The sequence below is a fragment of the Dendropsophus ebraccatus genome, chromosome 3 (assembly GCF_027789765.1).
Source record: "Dendropsophus ebraccatus isolate aDenEbr1 chromosome 3, aDenEbr1.pat, whole genome shotgun sequence".
NCBI lineage: Eukaryota > Metazoa > Chordata > Amphibia > Anura > Hylidae > Dendropsophus > Dendropsophus ebraccatus.
The window spans coordinates 42,446,641-42,473,852 of NC_091456.1; the positions used below are offsets into that span (position 1 = coordinate 42,446,641).

General features: G+C 45.3%; 1 protein-coding gene across 4 annotated transcripts in view; it reads right to left on the bottom strand.

Moving 5' to 3' along the window:
- CHD8 (chromodomain helicase DNA binding protein 8) overlaps window positions 1–27,212 on the bottom strand; it is a 56,492-nt gene that overhangs the window by 20,570 nt on the left and 8,710 nt on the right. For all 4 annotated transcript variants that reach the window (XM_069961588.1, XM_069961585.1, XM_069961587.1 and 1 more), the window contains exons 2-14: window positions 20,410–21,196; window positions 8,240–8,599; window positions 7,194–7,299; window positions 5,262–5,538; window positions 4,017–4,131; window positions 3,685–3,870; window positions 3,234–3,302; window positions 3,094–3,149; window positions 2,801–3,002; window positions 2,380–2,517; window positions 1,700–1,821; window positions 1,334–1,577; window positions 950–1,126 (exon numbers count right to left, since the gene is read on the bottom strand). In XM_069961588.1, the coding sequence (XP_069817689.1) occupies window positions 950–1,126; window positions 1,334–1,577; window positions 1,700–1,821; window positions 2,380–2,517; window positions 2,801–3,002; window positions 3,094–3,149; window positions 3,234–3,302; window positions 3,685–3,870; window positions 4,017–4,131; window positions 5,262–5,538; window positions 7,194–7,299; window positions 8,240–8,599; window positions 20,410–21,072 (2,715 nt within the window). In that variant the 5' untranslated portion in view covers window positions 21,073–21,196. The remainder of the gene's footprint in view (window positions 1–949; window positions 1,127–1,333; window positions 1,578–1,699; window positions 1,822–2,379; window positions 2,518–2,800; window positions 3,003–3,093; window positions 3,150–3,233; window positions 3,303–3,684; window positions 3,871–4,016; window positions 4,132–5,261; window positions 5,539–7,193; window positions 7,300–8,239; window positions 8,600–20,409; window positions 21,197–27,212) is intronic.

Genomic DNA, 27,212 nt, shown 5'->3' on the forward strand with positions numbered 1-27,212 from the left:
ACGTCACAACAAACGGTGTAATTCCTATGGAGTGTCCAGCAGGGGGCTCTCTATATATAGAAGTCAGTGAGTACCATTGACTTCTATATATAGTGCGCCCCTGGCGGCCGGTCGGATAGTGTGAGGAGCGTCGGGGAGTCAGCGGGGCCATAGTGTTTGAAACCGGGAAGAGGAGGGGGCACTTCTATGAGCGGCTGCGGAGCGGGCGGCACTTCTATGAACGGCGGCGGAGCGGGCGGCGATAGATAGCACAGGTACTACTCCCGCATTATCTGCAGATAATGGGGGAGTAGTACTTTGTATATGTTCCCAGCACAGAGAAGGGAGGGAGGAGGTAGATGGCACTTCTCTCCCTCCCTGCTCGGTGCCCTGCAAATGTATTTATTGAAGACATTTATGGGATACTTTGGGGAGCAAGGAAACTTGCTCCCCAAAGTATTCCATAAATGTATTCAATCGCAAAGTACAGTGCATAACATTACATTACATACACACATCCATTGTAATTCCAATGGAGTGTCCAGCAGGGGCGCACTATATATAGAAGTCAATGGTACTCATTGACTTCTATATATAGAGCGCCCCCTGCTGGACACTCCATAGGAATTACACCATTCGTCGTGACGTCACTACTTTTGAGAGAATTCTAACACTTCCTGATACACTAAATTAAGGGAAATAGCAGTATATGAGCATTTCCCATAATTAATGTACATTAGAAAATTGTATAACTTTCCATAAGTAATAACATAAAAAATAAATTTTGGCCGGACTTCTCCTTTAAGAGTGTTGTATCTCTTCTGTGATTTTTGTCTCTGTGAGGTACATATTCTGCAGCTGTAGATACTAGTTGGCAACAGTGAATAATTGGTATGAAAATGGTTAAATTAAACATCTGCCACATGCTGATCCCCCAAGTGAAAATAGAAAAAGTCATATTTATATTTACCAGGTCCATGTGCTTCAAGCTATCTAGCAGTTTGCAGTTTCTGTTCTTTAGACGATGAGCTTCATCAATAATAACACAGCGCCATTCAATTTCACGCAGCTCAGGGCAGTCAGAAAGCACCATTTCAAATGTTGTGATCAAGGCATCAAACTTATAAGCTCCAGGGATCAGGCGACCCTGTAGATTGCATCAAAGGGGAACAGGCTCAGTAAAAATTATAAATATAAAAAGGTGTGTGGCATAGGTATGTACAAATATTACAAGGCCACTAAAACCAGAGACTGGGGCTCAGACTCCCAAAAGCCCTGGTCTCCGGGGACGCTAAAAGAAAGTAGTTAAAATATAGGATGTTCTATAAACCAGTTACTGAAGTGATGAACTAACCTTAGAGTCTTTGCAGTACATTTCATACTGCTGAATCATTTGTCGGCTGGCCAGACTGCCATGGTACACAATGGTGTTCATTTGTGTCCAACTTGCAAACTCCCTCTCCCAGTTGGTGATAGTGGAGAGTGGGGCAATAACTAGAAAAGGCCCCTGAACTCCTACATTGTACACTTCTTGCAGAAATGTGATAGACTGGATCGTCTTTCCCAGGCCCATTTCATCAGCCAGAATACAGTTTTGCCTTGAAAAAAAATAAAATAAAATTAACAATAATAATAATAATAATAACAATAGTTACAAATTCTTTGAGTTCTGCATGACCATTAACACAAACAGTGAAAATACAGAACGCTATGATCTTACCTGTTGTACCAATTAAACAGCAGCCAATTCACCCCCTCTAACTGGTATTCTCTCAACTGGTTTCCATTCCTGTATTCCCGGGTTTGATCCAACTTATTCCAAGTTGTAGCAGCTGGTCTTGCCTTAATGAGAATAGATTCAGTTAGAGAACTGAAAGATAAATTGCACGTTTATAAATGTAGAGCACTATCACACACGCATAATACAGACCAGAAGTGACAGCTTCATAGATCACTATGCGGCTTTTAAAGGGGTACTCCAGGCGCCAGTCGCTTACCTCCCTGGATCCCGGATCACACCGTCCCGTTCTCCCGTCCGGCCGCTTCCTGGTCTAAGCTGCGGCTTGAGACGTGACGTCTCAAGACAGCTCAGCTATTCAGCAGCCGAGGCGGGACCCAGTTCTGACCATAGAATGGTTGAACTGCCTTAAGACGTGATGTCTCAAGCCGAAGCTCAGATCAAGAAGCGACGGCCGGACAGGTGAACGGGGCGGCGCAATCCAGGACGCGATGCTGAAACCGGGGAGGCAAGTGACCGCCGCCCTCTATTTCCACCCCTTCCCCGGCCATACCCTAAAAATAACCCCCGCCCGGAGTACTCTTAATTCGGGTCTCTAAACAAGCAGTCTGTATTACGCAGTGTCAGAGCAGCTTTACATTACCAAAAATGCTGGTGCTCACCACACGCTTCAGATTGGGCAGACGAGATTCTATACGTTTAAATTCCTCAACTTTCCCATCATCCACATCTTCCTTAAGTTCCCAAGTGCTGTCTTCATAAGGCAGTGAACACCACTTGATCAGGTAATACACAACGGGCTGAAAGAGGAAGCAAGGAGGATAGTTTAGTTCATTTGTCAGACTCTGTTCACACCTGAGAAGTGGTTTGTGAAGACCAGATCTGTACCACTATTCACCCCAGTGGTGAGCGTCAGACAACACTCACTTTGCCATTGTGTACAAGGTGTAATATATATATATATATATATATATATATATATTTATTTATTTATATTTGTTTAGCCCTTGTGGACAGGGGACAAGTAGGTTTTAATTGAGTAATTATTCAGACAATCAGTTTCACATGACAATTGTAACATACCTCTCCATTGTCCTTGTCAATACTATGGGATTCATCTAGAATTCGATCAACCTCAACATAATCTGGATTAAAGGCCTCTTCATCCTCTGGCATGAAATGGCGCATCTGAGCCATCTTAGTTTTAAAGCGTTTGAGCTTTTGATGGATACGTTTGTCTCTCTCCAGCTGTTGAATTGTTGCCCATTCACAGTGCAGGTAAGAACTGAAAAAAACAAAACAAAAAACAATAGACATATATTACCAAATAAAAACTATGCTTGGCATCATAAAACACTGAATTTATAGATACTCACTAATTTTTATACTTAACAAAAAATTCTTCGGCATCAATGTAACCTCCAGTAGAAAGCTAAAAAGAAAACAGAGCTAAAATTAGATTAAAAAAAAAAAAAATTCACTAAATCCAATGGTTATAGAAAAAATAAAGTCGCACCTCTTTTTTCACCACTCTCATAGACAGGATCTTGTCTACAATTGCAGCATCTTCTTCACTTGGGTTTTCCTGAAAAATATATGTATGATCCCAAATTAGTGCAGTTATTATTTATTAGTTGTTTCAAACAATAGGAGAGATGAGCGTAACTGGAGCATGTTCAAATCAGATTGTTCAACATTTGAAAACCGGTGGCTAAAGAAGATGGATGCAGCCCTTGGGAGTCCGGGAAAATGTGGATCCAGCCATAGGCTGCCATAGTCTGCATATATGTTTTCCAGGACTCCCTATGGCTGCATCCAACTCCTTCAGCCACTAATGAAATGCTGAACAATCAGGCTTTCATGTCTAAACAATAATAATAAATCTTCATCTCTGTCTCTCCACTGGATTTCCATCTCCATTGGTTATTTTTCATATAAATATAATATATAAATATAAATGAACTCACAACAAAGAACTGCATGGAAGGGACAGCTTCATTGTCAGGCATTAGGATGGGTTCAGGGAGCAGGACAGGCTCACTCTTGACAGGACCAGTCACGTCAACTTCCTCATCATCTTCATCATCAGTAATTTTTATGTCCAAATCTTCAGTGTACTTCTTGCGTTTCACCTGGCGATTTGATCGTCTCTTCTAAGTGAAGAAATAAGGAAATTACTTTTAACTTCACGGTCATCTGTCCTAATTATTTTAAAGGGAACTGGTCATCCCTTCAATGTCTTTTAGACACTCCTAACAATTCTCAGGCCCCTTATGGTCTTCGCATTAAAGTAGAGTACCTGAACACTATCTTCATCCTCTGCTGGAGAAGCTTGAGATGGCAACACTTCAGCATCAGAGTTATCAGAAGACGGGTTGCGCTTTCTTTTCTTACCCACAATGGGAGTGATTGTACTGAAAACAATAAGGCAGAGTTATATGTCAAAGCAGACCCTCACATATACTGCATCTATTTTTCGTATATAAAAAAAAAAACTTCCACTTATTCTTGTGTTTAGACATAGAGGTGTTTGGCACATGAAGGAAATATCTAATACATGGTGGTTGCCTATGCAGTTTCTAACAGCAGCATATTATCCATATACTGAAAATCAACTAAAGGATAAGCCAGCCAATAGAGGTCTTGCGAGTCCAAACATGGCTTGTCTTGGTTGTCTTTTAAGCAAGCTTAAAGGGAAAGAATCATCAGGTTAGAAGTATGAACCATAACCTGCTGATATCTCCCCAGCAGGGGAGACAAGGTGGGTGACCGCAGTTTTGTGGCTTAGTGCCGCTTTGACTAACCCACTTTGGGTTCGTCAAAGCGGCACTAAGCCGAGAAACTGCGGTCACCCACCATGTCTCCCCCGCTCCCCCTGCGCACAGCAATAAAAGCCGGATGGTCTGAATATACTGCTGGCGAGTGCCTCCTTTCATCCTTCATTGATTGTTTATACAGCATGTTTATTTCGGATTGAGCACCACCATATACCGGACCCAGCCTGAGAGAGTGCCATCTAGTGGAGAGCCAGGCAGTGCCATCACTTTTTGTCTCTCTTGTTGGATAGTAAATTTTCAAATCTATATTAACTTACTGGTACCAGTTGATTTAAAAATAAATAAAATCACACTGGAGTACCCCTTTAAGCCTTATGTTAATTAGTTGTTTTGGTGGACTGGAGATGGGACTACCGCCCCCAGTGCATTGGCCTGCCCCTTCTAACGAATATCAGCAGAGAGGGCCGGCTGGATCAGTGCACTGGTAGTGGTAGAACCACCTCCAGTGCACTAAAACAACTAATTAATGTAAGGATTAAACTGCTAACTACACAGAAATGGCGGAGAGGATGAACTTAAGAAACATACCTTCATCCTCAGCGCCCAGTGCACTATAGAGACATATCAGCACATTAGATACTTCTAACCTGCTAACAGTTTCCCTGCAGGAGAACATCACTTACAACAACAAATAAAATTATATTTAGTTATGTCACGTTCTCTATCCATGTGTGGACAAGCACAGCAGGAAACCTTTTTGTGGTTACCTAGGCTTTGACTTGCTTTTAGACCGTGAGCTACTACACGATTTTGATTTCTTGGACTTGTCACTAACAGCACCGTCTCCTGGTTCTCCCTTCTTTTTCTTCCGTTTTTTCCGACTTGCATCATCATCATCAGCGTTGACACTTGGAAGTTCGTCCTCATTTAAGACACGTGGAATATTTTGCTCTCCTCTGGCGCGAGCCCTGGCAATGGCCTCAGCCACAATGCGGTTTGCTTTTTCCTGTTTCTTTTGATTATCCAGTTTACGAGATTCACCAACTATAGAACATAAAATATAGTCTCAGCCATAAAAAGATAACATTTTTATTATACCCTTTATGATGCCCTTTCAGCAGGTAACAATACTGACAGCTGCATTTAAATGTATGATTTCCCCCTATCCCTGGTGTCTAGTGGGGGGGGGGAGGGAATATCCCCACCGCGATGTGATCGTGGAGGGGAGATCCCTTCTTTTTACCGAGTCGGGGCTCAGTGGGGATCCCGGCTTGCCAATCAACGTGTCTGGTCTGCAGCAGACCAGACACAAGGGCGGGTTCAGACTACGGAAGTCTCGCGGATAAATTCCACAGAATTCTGTCGCCTGTACGTGCGCACGACCGCGCGCCTCTCTGCCGACTTCATAGACATCATTCTATGGGCCGGTTGATTCCCCTATCCCCCGAAAGAATTGATGGTGTCTATGGAGCCGGCAGAGAGGCTTGCGGCCATGAGCGCGTTCTAGAGGTGGAATTCCGTGGAATTTATCAGCGAGAATACTGTAGTATAGAGTTGTTAAAAAAAAAAAAAAAAAAAAAAAAAAAAAGTGTTCTTCATAAAAAAAATCCCCTCCCCTAATAAAAGTTTGAATCACCCCCCTTTTCCCATTTTATAAATAAAACTAAATAAACAAACAAACATATTTGGTATCGCTGCGTGCGTTTTCGCCCGAACTGCGGCGTAAGCGTAAAATCCTGCCAAAGTGCAAAATTGCGCATTTTTTTGTCACATCAGATCCAGAAAATTGTAATAAAAAGTGATCAAAAACTTGCATATGCGCAATCAAGGTACCGATAGAAAGTACACATCATGGCGCAAAAAATTATACCTCACACAGCCCCATGGCATAGACCATAGGATAAAAGCGCTATAAGGCTGGGAATAGAGCAATTTTAAACACATTTAGTTTTTTTTTTTAAAAAAAGGTTTTAATTTTTTAAAAGCAGTTAGATAAAATAAAAGTTATATACATTACATATCATTGTAACCTTACTGATGTGAGGAACATACATAACATGTCAGTTTTACCATAGGGCGAATAGCCAAAAGTGAAAAATTCCTTTTTTTTTTTAAATTTCACTGCACAAATAGTTTTTTCTGGTTTCACAGAATATTTTATGGAAAATTTAAGTCTGCCATTATAAAGTACAATTAGTGGTGCAAAAAAATAAGGGCTCATGAGGGTCTGTAGGTGAAAACAATACAAGTGCTATGGCCTTATATACACGAGGAATAAACGAAAGCACAAAAACGAAAATTAGCCCGGTCCTGAAGGGGTTAATCCAGGCTTACAAAAACAGCAGCATACTTGTCCATAGTTAGGACGCAGTTTTGCATCTCAGTTCTATTGAAGTGAATGGAGCCGAATCGTAATACCGCACACAACCTGGGGACAGGGGTGGTGCTGTTTTTGCAGAAAAAGGTGCTCTACCTTTTTTTTCCCCTAATCCTGAATAACCCTAAAGATTATACATATATACCTACCTATGTAGTAATAGATAAAATAGCAAATCTGTACATAGTGGGATAAAAAAAAAAAAATTATACCTGGCTTCACCTTGTCACCGCCATCCACCGCCCAACCCCTCCTCCGCCATCAAATTGCAGATACATTTTTTAGGGATAGCCAGTAAGTAGATTTGTCTTAAATGACCTACCTCCAACCTTCATTACCGCTGGGCTAACTGTGAGATTTGCCACCTCATTTGTGTTCAGCACCTTCACCACAGACAGACTTTGCGAAGCACCTTGAGAAGAGCCAGCCTGGCAAGAAACACGTAGTGGAATAGGCATCAGGGAACGTCCAATTCTTATCAGGACCATAAAATACAGCACAGTACAGCAGAGTCTGCTCCTGTCACATCCAGGAGTGTGTATACAAAGTGATGGGATGTGACCGATTTAGAAGTAGCAAAACCCCTGTGTGTGTGTATATATATAACGCCTCCACAATACACACATTATTTATAAAGTTATATATATATATATATCTCTAACACACACGGGGGAGTCCCGTGACCAATCTAGCCACTCACTGTGGGCATGAGGAGCGGTAAGTTACTCGAATTGAATTTTCCCCTGCAGGCGGCCAGCTTTTTGCAAATGCTGGACTTCAAGGAAGTTAGCATGGCTTCAGGGGTCTTGATTGATGAGTTGGGGGCGGGAGATTGGTGATACACTTACTCCCATCCTGTCGGATAAGCAATCTGTGCATAGTGCTTGTGCTCTCAGGCAGACTTTATGAACTGATCGCTGATAGTACTGATGGATGCTATGGAATACCATTAATCAGTAAATGCAATGATTGCATATCTAAACTGGGAAAAAAAAAAAAGTAAAAAAATAAAATAAAATAAAAAGTTTAAAAAAAATTCATAAACCCCCGATAAAAGTGTAAATTACCTCCTTTCCCATTATAAAAATATTAAAAATAAACATATTATATATGGTAGCGTGTGAAATTGTCCGATCTATTAAAAGATAATATTGTTCCTGCGCGGTGAACATCGCAAATAAAGGAGTAGGAAAAAAAAAAAAAAAAAAAAAAGCAGGATTGCTGTTTTTTTTTTTTTTAATTACATAACTAGAAAATACATTTATAAAAGTCGTCAGAATTTTTCCTGTCAAATTCCTAACCCTTGAAATCAGCACACAAAGTACCAAGAGTCAGTTTTATTACAGCACAAGCAACTTTGGTACTTACCTGCGGCTGCAGGAGAACCTTGAGAGGTACTGAAAGTCTCTGAGCTCCTTGCTGACTTATAACATGTGCCTGCTGTCCTCCATGTGCTAGAGTCAAACCGCCAGCTGCCTGCTGTACAATCTGGAACTTCTGTGGCGTCTGTCCGGCTGCTCCAGGCTGCTGCACCTGTAGCTGAATAGTGACCACTTTGGCTGGTTGTCCCTGGGAAGTCTTGGCCTGGGTCAGAGCAGCCAATTGGTTTCCTTGAAGAACAAGCTTTCCTGGAAGACCACCTAGAACCACGTGACGCTGGCCCTGAGGCAATCCAGAAGCAGTCTGTGTGGGTTGCTGTAGCACAAGTGTGATGCGTTTAGAATCCCCCTGAGGAAACAATTAAATGTAAATGAAAAGCATAAAACATAGACACCAACACAACACATGGACTGAGCCTGGTTATTTGGAGGCCATTCTTCCAGCAAGCATAAGCATGTCACCATATAGGAGCTGTATACAGGGGGCGGTTCAGAAGCTGTCATTTAGGCATTATAACACAATAATGACAAATTAGCCCCAGGAACGGATCTCATCAGGGTATGGTAAGACCCAGCAGCTTCCCAGTGATCATGAGCGCCGGGCTAGGAAGTGTCATGGCTCCTGCCGAGAATTATACACAATATTTATCAAGAAAATAGACTGTCCCTGTCCATTACTGGAGAGCCCAGTGGTAGTCAGCTCTCCTCTATTGCCACTGGGGCGTCACTCACATGTTACCAAACCCACTGTTCCAACAGCACCCATGATTGGATGAGCAGGAACTTCAATGTGACAACAACAAGGAAGTGCTGAACAGCAATGACCAGGCACCATCAGAATGGCAGCAGCAAAAGAAACAGTGCCAGGTGAGTAGAGTGTTTCTGGACAACCCCTCTAGGGTCGGGGAGCAAGAGTCCAGGAACACGCGAATCGGAGGGTAATGAGAGGTAAATCTCATTAGCTTTATACCTCCCTGAGCCTAAGATTTACACCCCTGTCTGAAAGAGCCCGTGATGCACCAACACAGCTGAAAATTGGGTCCACTTTCAGTACATCAAGTAAATTACTGAAAAGGACTACTTATCAATAAGAAAGATAAAACACTTGAACAATCCCTTTAATTTATAATAAATTGGGATTTCTGATATAAATGCTACAAAAAATCCATAGAACCCAGCAATAACTCTTCTGTTGCAGTTTGTGTATACACATATATATTCTATACTTTGGGCCCTGCTTACTACTGTGTAAAGGGTCGAGACCAGTCTGTAATTCATGTAGGGGTCTGAGGTAAGGAGTAATTCAGGGTTCTAGGGGTCAATCTATTCCGGGGTTTCTGGCAGGACTCTCATTGTGTGTGGAAGACTTCAGCACTGAGGGGCCAGTGATGTCTCGGCAGTTAACTCAGTCATCATGGCAGTACTGACCAGATACAGAACAACTCTAATCAGAGAGGATGTTACATGTCGATCCCGGAAATCCTCCTCTGTATGTTTTAGTAAATAATACTGCCGCTAAGATAGTAATACTGGTTTATCTTAGGGTGCTTTTACCCGGCTTGATATCAGATACAACTATGCTAATCAGTGAGATCGGTGCTTGCCTGCACGACCTTTAAACGGCACAATCGGCCAGGCCGTAGTAACAATGGCTGAATCGTTCATGCACCTATTTTCATTGTTATTGTCTGCAGGTCTCCTGTTTAACAGATGTGCGGCCGAAAAGAAATTTTACCGTATATGCGTATGTATAAAAAAAAAAAAAAAAAAAGTGTCAGCGATCAGCCAATGGGCGGAAAAACGACTGCTTGTGGGTTGATCGCTGACACTGATGGTGCGTTTACACAGACAGATTTATCTGACAGATCTTTGAAGCCAAAGCCAGGAACAGACTAATCTTTTCAAAATCAATTCCTGGCTTTGGCTTCCAAAATCTGTCAGATAACTCTCTCTGTGTAAACACACCATTATACGGGCAGATTATCAGCTGAATGAGGGTCCCTAGTGTAAAAGGGCCCTTAGAACTCAGTTTTCTGCCATTACCATTACTACTCCTTCTGGAAATAAATTCAGCCAAGAATAAGGTCTGGAGACTTTTTTGTGAAGCAATAATCCAAAGTTACAATTATTTTTTATTATTAAAATATGTTTGTGTTCCCGGGCCTTACTGACATCTGGGTGTTGGCGTTTTTATTCCTTTTAGCCCATGTTTTCCCAGCTTTTCTTTTTTTTTTTTTTTTTACTTCAATCTTTATTTATAATTTTTTAAATAGAAAGGAAGATTCATGTTTAAAATCATATAGGATCAAGAACAGTACTTTTGAATTATTCCAAACAGAGGGGTGTATCCAGGAAGATTACATCTATACCAAATTTCAAGAGGGGGTATCCCCGAGAATGCTTCTAGGTCATCTAATGCTTCTTACACTGGACCCGCTAAAATTTAGCCCCATGCAAAAGATACTGCTTCTCCCTTGTCCATGATTATTTTTCGCGTCTTATGCATCCAAAACCTACCACTACAAAACGAATTTGTTCTCAACAATCTTTGATATTACCTACTAACACTCCTCAAGAGGAATGATTCAGGCCATTTATCTATTGTACTAGCTGGAGCAGTGCACCCAGCGGCCCCCAACACCTTACAATCCCTAACCACATTCATCCAACAAATTAAGCGGTCATGGTCCTATTTTTGTGGGTGCCCCTTCCACTGAAGTCCGACTTGGTACAGCGAATGTCCCTATATTAGGGACCTTATCCACTCCACCTGCCGAGTCTTCAAACTACCGGGCAATCCAACTCCCATACCATCATGTGCCACAAGGGCTGAGAGTCAGATGCCCCGATTCTTGCACCCTTCAGCGGCAGCTGAGGACCCCTGCCAAGAGTCCCCACCACCAACCAGATTATACCACTCATTCTGTGGGGCGCCCACCTCTATTTTCATTTTATTTCAATTGACCTGCTTAGCCACAATTACTTTACCCATTCACCCTAAGAGGCCACTGACCACAATGCCCCAACCAGCACCCTACTGTCTATTATCTATTACTATATCTCCACCTAACCTACTTTTACTACTTAATCTTCATTTCGCCATAAAATTCTCTTTACCATAATTAATATTCATGACTTCTATGCATGGACAGGGATTGGCAGTCTCTCAGCCCCAATTTTACAATCTTGGGCACCCTCCAGCAATCCCGGAGTATACCCCCCCATACACATCTCAATTTATGTACAATTTTACCCCTCTTCATCCCCCATATCCTTCTTTTCCACCTTCCCTGATCCTATCATAATAACCAATTCTAACCTTATTACCCACCCATCCCCTCCACAGCCCCCCCCCCCACACCCCTGGCGAGAAGAGAGAACTGACACACACAAATAAAAATAAAATAAAAAAAGGCGCACTTACCCAAGCAAAAATACACCTAGGTGCCTATGTTGCTCCAATATTGTACCCACCTATGATTATACTCCTTCAACCTGGCATAGTCTTTTTTATTCTTGTTTTTCCTTTCCTCACATCTCATTATATTTCTAACCACTTCTTTCCACTCTGCTATAGACGGAGCTTTTGGGGATATCCAATTCCTAATAACCACCAATCGTGCAGCAAAAAATATTTTATATATCACCCCCCTTTGCAATCTTGTTAGCTGCAACCCTTCCATTTCCCCTAATAGTGCACACGTGTACTTATTTACTACTATTACTCCATATATTATATCCATGATGGCAAAAACCCTAATCCAAAACTCCTGAAGTACCTTACAGTCCCACCAATAATGCTCCAAATCTGCTCCTTGTGCTAAACACCTACCACATTTCCCTTTCTCTTTATTGCCCCATTTCAAAAAATCTTTTGGACAATAATATAACCTGTGAAAAATAAAAAAATAAAAACTACCATTTTATGCTTTTTATCTGTGAGACACTCATTACTAAATTTGTATAACTCCTCCCAATATATGTGGTCCTTTGCTCCTATCACCTGTCCCCACTTAACGTGTGACCTAATTACTAGATTTTCCTGTTTCATCTGCCCTAAAATTCTATAAAGTTTCCCTATTTTACCTTTTGCGTGTCCTTTAACCCCTTCCCCCAATATGACGTCCAGGGACGTCATGAAAAGCAGTGCCAGAATGCATCATGACGTCCCTGGACGTCATGCTCATCCTGCCTCTTTCCACTGTCCCTGGCTGAGATCGGGTAGCAGGAGGAGGCTGTGTCACACAGCCTCCTCCTGCTGCCACTGCCCGGAGGGGAGCCGCGCTCCCCCCCGGGCAGTTAACCCCATAGACGCCGCGGTCGGTGTGACCACAGCGTATATGGGGAGATCTCCTTCTTCTCGACGATCGGGTGCTGGGAGGAGGCAGCTGCACATGCTGTAACACTGCTGTGCTCCTCCCAGGCACCCGCTCTCTGCCGGAGCCGACCCTGCGCCCCCTCCTCCCCGTTCTTCCCCTCCTCCCCGTGCTCCCCCTTCCCAGCCCGCTCTCTCCCTCTGCAGGCGCTCCCCCTCCCTCCCCGTGCTTCCTTTCCTGCCCCCCCCCACCGTGCTTCCTTTACTGGAGCCCCCCCCCCCCCCCGGAGCCGCGCGCCCCCCCTTCCGCCACCCCCCCCCCCGGAGCCGCGCGCCCCCCCCCACCCCCCCACCCCACCCCACCCCGGAGTTCCCAGTGCAAAGAAGCACTTTTTATCCCGTCACCATAAATGATTGGTGACAGGGGATAAAAAGTGATAGTGTCGCCCCCCCAGTCACCCCCGTCCCCCAGTCACCTCCCTTCCCTATATACATTACCTGATCCAGGCAGGCCTTCCTCCTTGGCGTCCAGGCTGATTCTGAAGTGCGCATGCGCTCCAGAATCAGTTATCTTGGAAAATTTAAAGTTGCCCGTAACCACCCCAGATTGTCTGTAACCACCGCAGGTTGCCCATGACCACCCCACATTACCTGTAATCTAAATTTTTATTGTATTTTAGTAACTGCGCTATTCTAATAACTATTACTAGCTGCGGTTTTCCTCCAGCAAATTTTATGAATATGACCTGTGTCACTTTAGTCATTAATAACTTCGGGATGCTTTTACCTATCCGGCTGATTCTGAGATTGTTTTCTCGTGACATATTGTACTTCACATTTCTGGTAAAATGGAGTCGATACTCATAACAAATCGTTATGAAAAACACCAAAATAACGTGAAAAATTGAGAAAAAAATGCATTTTTCCAACTTTGAAACCTTCCTGCTTATACAGAAAATGGTTATGCCACATAAATTATATATTAAATAGCATTAGCAACATGTCTACTTTATGTTGGCGGCATTTATTAAACTATATTTAATTTTTTTTTAGACAATAGAAAGCGTAAAACATAAGCAGCAAATTACCAAATTTTCAGTAAAATTTCTAAATCAGATATTTTCAGGGACCTGTTCAGTTTAAAGTGTATTTGAGGGGCCTGTATGTTAGAAAGCCCCACAAAGCACCCCATTTCAGAAACTGCACCCCCCAAACTCTGCAAAAGCACATTCAGAAAGTGTTTTAACCCTTTAGGGGAGTCACAGAAATAAAAGCTAAGTGTGTAAGAAATTTTAAAATTTTTATTTTCTGTGCAGAGATTTATTGTAATCCAATATTTTTCATAATGATAAACCTATTAGAGAAATGCACCCCAATATTGATCGCCCCGTTTCTGCAGTTTATAGAAATACCCCATATGTGGCTCTATTGCGCTATTTGACGCAACCACAAGCCTCAGATATAAGGGAGCGCCTAGTGAATTTCAACGCCTCCGTTTTATTTGGTCATTTTTGACCATACCACTTCAGGTTGCAGAGGCTCTGGGGTGCCAAAACCTAAAAAACACCCCTAAAGGGACACCATTTAGAAAACTACACCCCTCAAGGAATGTAACAATGGGTGCGGTGAGCATCTGGACCCCACAGGTGCTTCACAGATTTTCAGAACAATGTGGTGTAAAAAAGGAAAAATTCTATTTTTTACACTAAAATGTTGTTCTAGCCTTCAATTTTCTTTTTTACAAGGGGATAAAAGAAAAAAAAAAAAACACCAAACGTTTCGCGCAGTTTCTCCCGAGTACGGAAATACCCCACATGTGGACATAAAGTGCCAAGCGGGCGCAGGACGAGCCTCCAAAGGAAAGGAGCGCCAATTGGCTTTTGCAAGCTGGATTTTACTGGAATGGATTTCAAGGGCCACGTCGCATTTACAGAGCCCTCGTGCTGCCAAGACACTGGAAACCCCCCACAAGTGACCCCATTCTGGAAAATACACCCCTCAAGGAATCTAACAAGGGGCACAGTGAGCATATGGACCCCACTGGTGACGGGCACAAATGTGGAACAATGTGACGTGAAAGGGAAAATTTTCATTTTTTCACTTTCTCGGCACAAATGTGGCCGTCATCAAGGGGTCCATATCCTCACTGCACCCCTTGTTAGATTCCCTGAGGGGTGCAGTTTCCAGAATGGGGTCACTTGTGGGGGGTTTCCAGTGTCTTGGCAGCACGAGGGCTCTGTAAATGCGACATGGCGTTCATCATCCATTCTGGCCAAATCCAACCTCTAAAATCCAAATGGTGCTCCTTCCCTTCGGAGGCTTGCCCTGCGCCCACATGGCGCTTTATGTCCACATGTGGGGTATTTACAGACTCAGGGGGAATTGTTCTACACATTTTGTGTGTTTTTTTCTCTTTTAACCCCTTGTGAAAATGAAAAATTTAAGGCTAAACCAACATTATAGTGTAAAAAATGTAATATTTCATTTTCACGCCATATTGTTCCACATTTGTGCCCGTCACCAGTGGGGTCCATATGCTCACTACACCCCTTGTTACATTCCTTGAGGGGTGTAGTTACCATAATGGGGTCACTTGTGGGGGCGGTCAACTGTCTTGGCAACACAGGGGCCTTTTAAATGCAACAAGGCCCTCGAAATCCATTCCAGCCTCCAAAAACCAAATGGCGCTCCTTCCCTTTTGAGGCTTATCCTGCACCCGCATGGCGCTTTATGTCCACATGTGGGGTATTTCCGTACTCAGGGGAAATTGCGCCACACATTTAGTGTTTTTTTTTTATCTTTTAACCCCTTGTGAAAATGAAAAATTTCCTTTTCCACAAGGGGTTAAAAAAGAAAGTGAACACAAAACGTGTGGGGTAATTTCCCCTGAGTACGAAAATACCCCACATGTGGGCATAATGTGCCATATGGGCACAGGGCAAGCCACCAAAGGGACAGAGCGCCATTTAGAGGCTGGAATGGAGGATGGAGTCCATGTCGCAATTACAAAGCTCCTGTGCTGCCAAGACAGTAGAAACCCCCCACAAGTGACCCCATTCTGGAAACTACACCCCATAAGGAATCCAACAAGGGGTACAGTGAGCATATGGACCCCACTGGTGACAGTCACTTACGTAGAACATGTGCCGAGAAAATATAAAATACCATTTTTTCATTTTCACGCCACAAATGTGCCCGTCACCAGGGGGCCATATCCCCGCTGCCCCCCTTGTTAGATTCCTTATGGGGTGTAGTTTCCATAATGGGGTCACTTGTGGGTTTTTTTCTCTGTCCCGGCAGCACAGAGGCTCTGTAATTGCATCATGGCATCCTCTAATGGGAATGGCGGCCATGCCAATTTAGCTGGGGAAAAGGGACAATTCTAATTTATTTGGGGGTATTAGGCCAATTATTGGTTTATAAGGTTGAAAATGACAGGTGTCCATCAAATTCAAGCTGAGTTGAATCAATTCACAGAGTTTGTAGAATTTCACGCCATACCGTCATCTCTTGATGGGACGGTACTGCGGAAAAGACGTGTCTGGGGGGCAGCGTACGCTACGCTACCCCCCAGACACGTCACTGGATGATGAGGACGAATGGAGGAAAGAACGAACCCCCCCATTCATCCTCACTGGCTGTTTCGGTGTCGGAGGCAATAATAACATAGGCGTCCGACGCCGAAAACACCCTGGGGGCCATCTTTATACGGGGACTAGTATATGGGGTATGTAAATGTTTATTGTAAAACTTTATTTCATGTAGTGTAGTGTAATGTAGTGTTTTTTACGTTTTTTTGACAGTAAGAAAATAATATCCTTACGCCAAGAAAGGAGCTGCTGATAAATGCCGCACTTATGTGCGGCACTTATCAGCAGACAGTGGCGGTAGGATATAGGGGGGAAAAAACGCTTCTACGCCAAAAAGGAGGAGTTGCTGATCAGCGGCGCACTAACGTGCGATGCTGATCAGTACTCAGTGGCGTTAGGGCGCAAAAAAATAATAAAATTTTTTTAAAAAAAAAAATAAAATCTTTTTAACCCAAAGCAACTGATCAGTGAATGATATTCACTGATCAGCCGCTAGGGGGCAGTAGAGAGAAGATTGCCAGAGATTACCGAACCCGAAGACCTGAGTGTTTCCGAAGATTTTCGACGCTGGACGAACGAACCCGGAAGAGACGCGAAGAAGACGCGAGGACGGCGCGGACCGCAGATCTTCGCTCCGGACGGCCAGATCAGGTGAGTATGGTACACCTGCACCACACACACCTGTTCTGCACCTCTCAGCTACCTAGCTGAGGGGTGCAGAACTCGGCAATACTGTTTTTTTACAGTATGATCGCCGTGATGGGCCGGCCGGTACTGGCCGGCCTATCACGGCGATCGTGGGGGTTGCATCTGCGCCATCTTTGTTGGGGACACTAATGGCGATTGGTGCTGTCCGAGATAGCACCAATCGCCATTGCTTTCCGGGCCACCGGGTCACCGATGACCCGGAAAGCTGTTTTCAGCTGCTATATGCTGATCTGTATTGATCAGCATATAGCAGCGATCGTCGGCACGGGAGGGGTTAATCACCCCCCGTGCCGACGAGCAGAGATGGCCTGCTATACATTATAGCAGGCCATCTTCCCCGACCGCTGTGTGTGAACACACAGCGATCGGGGAAACATCGGGCGTATGTATACGCCCGTTTGTGTTAAAGCCCACCCTGCGGGGGCGTATACGTACGCCCGATGTCGTTAAGGGGTTAAAGGGCCGTTTCACAGCTCAAAAAAACAAAGTGTAAACATAGCCTAAAAAATTTCGCTGTAGCATGTTTTCTTCAATATTAGGTTGGAGGTGCTTTAGTATGTGGCAGGTGCTATATGTAGGCAAAGGCACCCTGTGGTAGATATCTTGCTTTTGCTCTCCACCTTTTGTTGGACTGTCGCTAGGAATAAAGTGGCCATTTGTGTAATGGATATAGGTTTGGGAGTCCCCTATAACATCAATGGCTCCTAAAATGATACTTAGATATACATGCACACTGTATTATGGATCTGTGTTTGGCATCAATGTACCTTTATCCTTTATTTTATGCTCTTCCCCCCCGCTTAAAAAAATATACATAAAATATAAATATTATATATAATTTATTTTTTATTTATTTTTTTTACACAACATTCTGCATTAAAGGGGTAGTGCGGCGGTAAAAAAATATTCACAGAATAACACACATTACAAAGTTATACAACTTTGTAATGTATGTTATGTCTGTGAACGGCCCCCTTCCCCGTGTCCCACCACCCCCACCCGTGTACCCGGAAGTGTAGTGCATTATACATTACCTGATCCGTGTCGCGCCCGTCCGCCATCTTGTGCCAAACGTCATCTTCGGCCGGCTGGCCTGAACACCTCCGATCTTCCTGAGTGCCGGCCGCCCTCTGCCGCGTCATCAGCCGCTGAGCCGTGATTGGCAGAGTATAGTTATGCTGAGTCAATCGCGGCTGAGCAGCTGATGACGCGGCAGAGGGCGTCCGGCACTCGGGAAGATCGGAGGTGTTCGGGCCAGCTGGCCAAAGATGACGTTTGGCACAAGATGGCGGACTCAGGTCGACACGGATCTGGTATGTATAATGCACTACACTTCCGGGTACACGGGTTGGGGTGGTGGGACACGGGGAAGGGGGCCGTTCACAGACATAACATACATTACAAAGTTGTATAACTTTGTAATGTGTGTTATTCTGTGAATATTTTTTTACCGCCGCACTACCCCTTTAAGGAGTTAGGGCTTATTCCCATGTTCTAAAAACAAAAATCCTACAGAAGGGTTAGCCCTGTAGTGGACTCTATACCCGTCTGGCATGATGTGTCATTACGATGTCGGGAGCTTGTTTGAATCTTTGTGGCACTGTAATGAAGCAGCTGCGCGGCTCTCCCTGCTTTTGGAATCATATTGAGATATCATGCCGGGTGGACATAGAGTCCACAGTGCTAACCCTTCTGTAAGATTTATGTTTTACGGAAAGTGAGAAAATACCCTTATTCTCAACTAGAGACCAAAAGTACTGCTGTCAAGGATAACAGATTAAAGGGGTAGTGCGGCGCTAAGAAATTATTCACAGAACAACACACATTACAAAGTTATACAACTTTGTAATGTATGTTATGTCTGTGAATCGCCCCCTTCCCGTGTCCCACCACCCCCGCACGTGTTCCCAGAAGTGTGGTGCATTATACATACCTGATCCATGTCGCGCCCGTCCACCATCTTGTGCCAAGACGTCATCTTCGTACGGACGGCCGAACCGCTCCGACCGTCCCTAGTGCCGACCGCCCTCTGCAGCTACATCAGATGCTCAGCCGCGATTGGCTAAGCATAACTGTGCTCAGCCAATCGCGGCTGAGCACAGTTATGACGCGGCAGAGGGGGGCCGGCATCAGCGATTCGGCCGGCCTCCCGAAGATGACGTCTTGGCACAAGATGGCGGACGGGCGCGACACGGATCAGGTATGTATAATGCACCACACTTCCGGGTACACGTGCGGGGGTGGTGGGACACGGGAAGGGGGCGATTCACAGACATAACATACATTACAAAGTTGTATAACTTTGTAATGTGTGTTATTCTGTGAATAATTGTTTACCGCCGCACTACCCTTTTAAGGCTATGTTCACATGGTGTAAGACACCTGCCATTTTGTAACCTGGCCGGGTCACTGAACGGTCGGTGTCAGAGAAGATCATTCAGCCGGTACTGCAGTAAGCCAGTCTTATATTAGGGCCCACCCCCTTTTCGCCGGCCGAATTCAATAAGAGGTATACGCCTCTTGGCGAATCCGGCCGGACGTAAATCATGATGAGGTGCGAGAGGAGGCCACACCTCCTCCCCGCCTTGTCGCCCCCCCCCCCCCCCCCCCCCCAAGTTCCGCCAGCCCGTCCATCGGGCAAGCCAAGCGTGCGGGGTAAATCCCCCCCCCCCTTATGTGTATACACGCTAGACGGGATTCTGTCAGCTGCAGCACAACGTAAGTTTCGTATTAATCGCGGCCGTGTTGCAAATCGGTAAAAACAGCTGTGATTAATACGAAACTTACGTAGTGTAAACATAGCCTAAAGAGGTATTATCAACACCTAAACTTTTGTTAGGCCATAGGTAATGTAAAAGGAAGCAATTCTGCAAATGCAAAGTTTGACCCTCTTCTCTCCCCTTAGATAGCGTGTTTCCTAGGTTCCCAACCACCACTCTCAGCTCTGAGTGTGGGCCAGGTTGAGACACCAGTCGGTGGTTGAGAGTAAAGTATACTTTCTTCCCCCTCCACCATCTGAGGTCACACACTTGTCCAGAGCTTTCATTATCCCTGGAGACATGTGTAACCTCAGTGAAAGATACAGCTCAACCACCAAACCAGGAATTGAGTAAAAATGCGGCGGTGCCGAACCGAATATTGGTCAGGTGCGACAACCCCTTTAACTAAATCTGCAAACAGGTATTTTGTGTACTGCTGTAAAGAAATTGTTTACACGCTGTAAAGGTGTTCACGTGGCCTAAGCCTTAAAAGGAACCCGTCACCCCTCCCGTGCCAGGGTTAAGCCTACTAGAGCCCCAGATACTTACCCCATCTCGCCAAGCAATCAGCGCGCGCCGGACTTCAGGGAGATATCTCCGTCCCGGGACTGGCTCCAGGAACGGGACTTTGCGAGGTGGGGTAAGTATCTGGGGCTCTAGCGGGATGGGGGGGGGGGGGTCAGGCTGACAGGTTCCCTTTAATTTGAAACTAGTCTCCAAAGCGACCAAGAAATACAAGTGTAAAACAGGATGAAACTAAATTATGTAAGAATCTCATCCACTCTACCTGCTGAGGTGCAGAGGTCAGTGTAACTCCAGGTTTTATGCCGGTGTTTGTATCTGTTCCAGCTGGAGCTGCTGAAGTACGCACTGGTTGCAGTAACAGCTGTCGGACAGGTCTCACTCCAGGTTGTCCTCCAACAGCTGGATTTGGAACTTTAGCCAACACAGTATTCCCAGATACAATAGACACCCCTGGTCTCAACGGAGTCCCTGTGAGCACTTTAGCAAATGTCACCTTGCCTCCATTGGCTGTCTGGCCCGGAGCCAGGGTCTGGATCTGAGTCACAGGAGAACCACCCACTGTCATTCCTGGTGGTGCTTTCAAAATCATGATTTTAGGAGCCACTGGTCCACTTGTGGAAGTTCCCATGAAAGGATTGCCTTGGTTTAAAGGTTCTGAAATAGTTAGTGTTTGGGATGGAAGCACTGTCTCTACTGGGGCAACAGGGACAGGAACATCCTGCAGGATCGGAGGCGCTGGACGCTGCTCACTTCCATCCGGAACAGGCTGCTCAGTGGTGAGCTGTTCTAGAGGCTCCAGGACATTACCCAAGCCAAGGGCTTCGTCAATGGTGTCAGGTCCATCACGAGTAAATGAGTCACTGGTTAAAGAATCTAAGCCAAATAAATTTGGGTCATCAAAAAGGTCCATAATAGGGTCTGCCATCTTGGACTTCTTCTCAATGCAAATTTTGTGGGGAAGGCAAATAGCCTTCCCCAAAAATACGGAGAGCGAGAAAGTGGCCTTCAGTCACTGGACGACATGAAGTGTAAGAATCCAGGATGGTAGTCTACGAAGAAAGAGAAGAAAGATAAATAAACCATATAAAACAATATCATAATTACCAATGATCATAAGCAAGTCTGATAATACCCAAGGCGTCTTACAGTCTTCAGCTCTACGTCTGCTTACTTATACTCCTTTCAAACCAATAGCCAATGTTTGCCAAGATGTCCTGCCTTAAAGGGGAACTCCGGATAAGAAAAACTTGTTTTGTATTAAAAGTACATTAAAAGTTATATAGATGTGTCTATACCATGCATTACAGGGCTCCAGATGGCGACCAAAATGGTCGCCAATGCGACTGACATTTTGCAAATGGCGCCCAGATTTATTAATCTGGGCGCCATTTGCAACTGGCCCCGGCGGCGGCGCGCTGTCTCTTTAAGTCCGGGCCCCCGGCTGATGCGCGGCTGCCGGGGGTGTCCCGTCCTATCCCTGGCAGCGCGGCGCATCAGTGAGCTGCCTGGGGCCCTGACTTCCGGCACAGGAAGCGCACATCAGAGACGCTTCCTGTGTCAGAAGTCACAGCCCCGGCGTACAGGGAGCTCACTGACGCGCCGCGCTGCCGGGGATAGGACGGGACACCCCCGGCAGCCGCGCATCAGCTGGGGACAGCGCCTGAAGAAGAAGAGGATCGCCAGGGGAGCAGGTTGTCAGGTGAGTTTGTGTGTTTGTTTTTTTTAAATACTGCTTAGCATAGAGGAAAGGGGGGGGGGCATCTATAATGGGGGGAGAAGAGGGGCCATCTTCAAGGGGGGGAGAGGGGGCCATCTATAAGGGGAGGGGGTATCTATAAGGGGGGGAGAAGAGGGGGCATCTATAATGGGGGGGGGAGAGGGGGCATCTATAATGGGGGTAGAGGGGGTCATCTATAAGGGGAGGGGGGTATCTATAAGGGGGGGAGAAGAGGGGGCATCTATAATGGGGGGAGGAGGGGGCATCTATAATGGGGGGGAGGAGGGGCATCTATAATGGGGGTAGAGGGGGTCATCTATAAGGGGAGGGGGCCATCTATAAGTGTAGGGCAAACCGGCTGCAGACACTGGGAGATAGATATATGCACAATTATTATTATCAGGGCCCCTCAGGTGTCTTTATTGTAGGGGGTCACTTGCATTAGTCACTAGGTGAGAGAGATATCTATTTATATACACATCTTGTGGGGGGGTCACTATGGCTGCAGTCATAAGTCTAGCTCAGTATGCAGGGCCGTTTCTAGCACCGTGCAGGCCGGGCCACTGCACGGGGCGCTGACAGCTAGGGGGCGCCCTCCCTCACCACACACAGCAGCAGTTACATTGTGCACAGGGAAGCAGGCCCGGACTTCAGAGCGCCCCCACACACAGTACCTGGCTCCTGGGGGCTCCTTTGTGGCCTGTGACTAAAGGGAAGAGGATAGAGGAGGCAGCAAGGACTCCTCCACTTTCCCCCACGGCTCTACAGAGCATCCAGCACAGGCAGCAGCTCCTGTGTGATGGTGTCTCCTCCCCCGACCCGGCCTGCACGCAGCTGAAGAGAAGCTTCCTGTAAGTCCTGCTGCTGTCTGGAAGGAGGGGGGGTCACTGTGGGGGATCAGCAGTACAGTGTTGGGGTGTATGTGATTGGGGGGGAGCAGGGTGATGGGCAGCTTCATACCCCACAGTCTCTACTTTATCTATCTTCCTTCTAACTTCCTTTCCCCTTAGCTCACAAGGCTCTGCAGCTTCAGTCGGGAGGAGGGGGTGGGGAGGGTTAGTGGCATAGGACCTCTGCCTGGTGATGTAACCCTTCCTAGACTGCACCCTGCTACAAAAAGTTACTCCACTATATTTGTGTGTAAAGAGTCCAATGTGCAAAGGTATGTGTGATGAGCTATGGTATGTATAGTGTGCTGTTTATGTGTGATGAGCTATGGTATGTATAGTGTGCTGTGTATGTGTGATATCCTATGTTATGTATAGTGTGCTGTGTGGGTGTGATATCCTATGTTATGTATAGTGTGCTGTGTATGTACGATATCCTATGTTATGTATAGTGTGCTTCTATGCTCTATGTATGATATCCTATGGTATGCATAGTGTGCTGCTATGCTCTATGTATGTGTGATATCCTATGGTGTGTATAGTGTGCTATGTATGTGTGATATCCTATGTTATGTATAGTGTGCTGCTATGCTCTATATACTGCCTCCCAGAGGGTCACACAATAGGATATACTGCCTCCTAAAGGGTCACACAATAGTATATACAGCCTCACAGAGGATCACACAATAATATACAAGAGATACCGGTGGGGGGGGGGGGGGGGGGGGGGGGGGGCGGGGGCGCTATATTTCAGAGTCGCCCTGTTGCCAAAATGGCCTACAAACTGCCCTGTCAGTATGTATAGACTGTTGCAAGCTTTTAAAGGGAACCTGTCACCCCCGGTGACGGGGTGACAGGCTCCCAACCCCCCCGTTAGAGCCCCCTATACTCACCTCATCGCGCCGGGTGCCGCTTCTGGAGGTGGTCAGGTCACGGAGATCTCAGCCGAGATGAGTCCAACGCTCATAGAGAATGTCGGAGCGCTGGACTCTCCCGTCATTCTCTATGAGCGTTGGACTCATCTCTCAGTGTGCACGCCGGGCTGCAGCGGCTGAGATCTCCGTGACCCGACCATCTTCAGAAGCGGTACCCGGCGCGATGAGGTGAGTATAGGGGGGTTGGGAGCCTGTCACCCCGGCACGGGGGTCGACAGGTTCCCTTTAAGTTCAAGTTCAGAAGAGTAAGCCTCATTAAAAGGCCTCTGCACACAGTAAGTCCCATGTAACATAACATTAATTTTACATGTTTTAAAATGTTGGCGACCAAATATTCTATTTGGCGCCTAAATTTTTCAGGTTAGGAGCCAATGGCTCCCAGGTAAATTTTTTAGTCTGGAGCCCTGCATTACTGTATCTGTACGGTTCTGCCACACTGGTAGCTGATAGATATCCAGGAAGTGAAAAAAATGGCCTCTGTGCCAATCCACATTGTCTCCTGCTGCTATCCCCCCCAGGAGACAAATCTTCCATTCCTCTGTCTCACATTGTGTGTGTTTGCTGATGATGCAGACAGGTGGCAGGGCCTGATCTCACAGTAGGCTTGGCTGGATAACCCAATCCCCTGAGCGATTCACCATCTCTGAATGGCCAGAAGCAGGTGCAGCACTAATTTTACTGATTGTAATGGGTGGGGGCTGTGATGGTCAGCTGAGGGAAAGCATTGCATTCTGGGAACTGCTGAACCAGGAAGGACACAAACACAACCCCCCCCCCCCCCCCCCCCCAAACAAATGGATTTTTGTCTATCCCAGTTTAAAAACTGGGATAGACAAGTAATACTTCTGCAGAAGTTTCATTTTTTTAACCTCTACTCAGAGTTCCCCTTTAAAGAAATGCTGTTTTACTCCAAGGGTGATGTCAAATACAAACTCCGGAGGATGGATAGATGGATAGATATAGATAGATTAGATAGATGTTTAGATCTGATACAATTTATCGCCGGGGAAACAAAGGATCAGGAATATTAAAAATCTATCAGCCAGCATCAAATGTTCTGTGTTTCCCTGAACTACAGGGACAGACTGATCACCTCCAGGCACAGAACAACCTCTCGTTTTAATTCTTCATTCAAGTTCAAGAAAGTAGAAATCTATGAGTCTGTTCTTCATACCAAAAGGTAGGGGCTGAACTTGATGGGGGAGATTTATCAATCTGGTGTAAAGTAGAATTGTCTTATTTGCCCCTAGCAACCAATCAGATTCCACTTTTCATTCCTCACAGATTCTTAGAAAAATAAAAAAGATAGAATCTGATTGGTTGCTAGGGGCAACTAAGACAATTCTACTTTACACCAGTTTGATAAATCTCCCCTGATGTGTTTTAAAGCCTAACAGGATCAGGCAAAATACAAAGATCAACCACTCCAACTTTCATAGACAGCAGAAGGCAATGCAATAATGTAATGAATGTTGAGAGTCCTCAGTAGCTGACACTTTTTATTGACTGACTGAAGAAGATGATGACAAATAGTGAGCTCTGGAGGCCGCAGTACCGGCCTCTTCATCAGACATCGGACCACAACTTAGGAATCACAGTTTTAAGGCCCTATTACACGAAACCATTATTGACCTTATTTGCGGTTACGGACGATAATCGTCTAATCGTGTAATAGAAGACAACGATCTGCTGCCGTCGCCCAGTGGAATAGGATCGGCGGTAGCAGACCGCTGCCATCTTCTATGGGCTGCCCGGACCATCTAGCCATCACCTGGGCAGCCTTCCCGGTCTCTTACCCGCTCACTGCCAGAGCTCGTTTACTCCTCGCCATCATTCCATGTGATAGGGGCTTTATACACAAAATGTCCCGGCAATAGAGAGAAATCACTGTCAGTTCCCCAACCTGCGGCAGTGTAAAAGCCTGAACTGTAGGCTGAAACATTCAATCTACCCTGATGCTCTGTAACAAACCAGCCACACATCAGCAAGAGATGCCGTTCTGGTGTATTTATCTCATCCGTACCAATGTGTTCCCACGTTCTGTATTCTACGAATGGGGAAGCCCGATAGTGGAGGCTTTCCCAGCTCAGCATTATGTATCAATATCATCCCGGGAAAAGGGAAAGTGTATGAATGTATGCAGCACTGTAATAAAGCAGCCGCAAAAGATTCATACACTTTCTCCAGCTGCTGGCATAATGCTGAGAGGGGAAAGACTCCACTATAGGGCTTCCCCATCCATAGAATATGGTAAGTGGGAATAAGCCCTAAGGGTGCCTGTACAGATTTATCATGCCAGGAATGGATTGGAAAAGAGGAGAAATCTCAGTCTTTCCTGTATGACCTGTTCTCTGTTTATAGTCCATGCCTGGCTTTGGCAGCAAAAATCTGTCAGATAAATCTCTCTGTGTAGGCTTCATACAGAACATTGCCGAGATCTACTGCCTCTAAGGCCTTATGCACACGTTCAGTATTTTTTTTCTGGTCCTGAAACAACCCGTGAGAAATTGCGGATTGGACATCCGTATTCCATCCGTATTTCCGTAATTCCATTTTTTACTACTCATTGCTTTTCAATGCACTTCATCCGGATTTTTTTGCGGAAATACGGATGCCAACATGTTACAATCCGTAAACAATCCGTAACCAATTGATTTCAATAAGAGGATCCGCAAAAAAAAAAATGGGTCCGCACCCGGTCCGCACTAGGACATGTCCTTTTTTTTTACGGATTGATTTTCATCCATTTCTGCTACTGATCGTGTGAATAGCCCAATAGACTTCAATGTGCACTAACTCGGATCCGGAAATACGGATCCGTAAATTACGGAACGTGTGAATAAGGCCTAAGTGCTCTCACTCAATGACATCAAATTAATCCAGAAACTAAAGAGAAAATAAAAAACAAAGGATGTGACTAAGTTGCAGAACTTTTATTTACCAAACAGAAAAGTAGTAAACACAGTAAGGAAACAATGCGTGAAAAGAAGAGATTTATATGAGCAATGATATGTGACATGGTGGGTATAGCAGTGTGCACAGGACATAATCCCATGTAACATAACAGATACAGGGCGTAATCATGTGACATGCTGGATAGAGACGTATGCACAGGGCGTAATCATGCGACATGCTGGATACAGTTAAGTGCGGCAGAATCTGTTGGTAGGTGCTGTATATACAGGACACCAGGTAGGTGCTGTATATACAGGACACCAGGTAGGTGCTGTATATACAGGACACCAGGTAGGTGCTGTATATACAGGACACCAGGTAGGTGCTGTATATACAGGACACCAGGTAGGTGCTGTATATACAGGACACCAGGTAGGTGCTGTATATACAGGACACCAGGTAGGTGCTGTATATACAGGACACCAGGTAGGTGCTGTATATACAGGACACCAGGTAGGTGCTGTATATACAGGACACCAGGTAGGTGCTGTATATACAGGACACCAGGTAGGTGCTGTATATACAGGACACCAGGTAGGTGCTGTATATACAGGACACCAGGTAGGTGCTG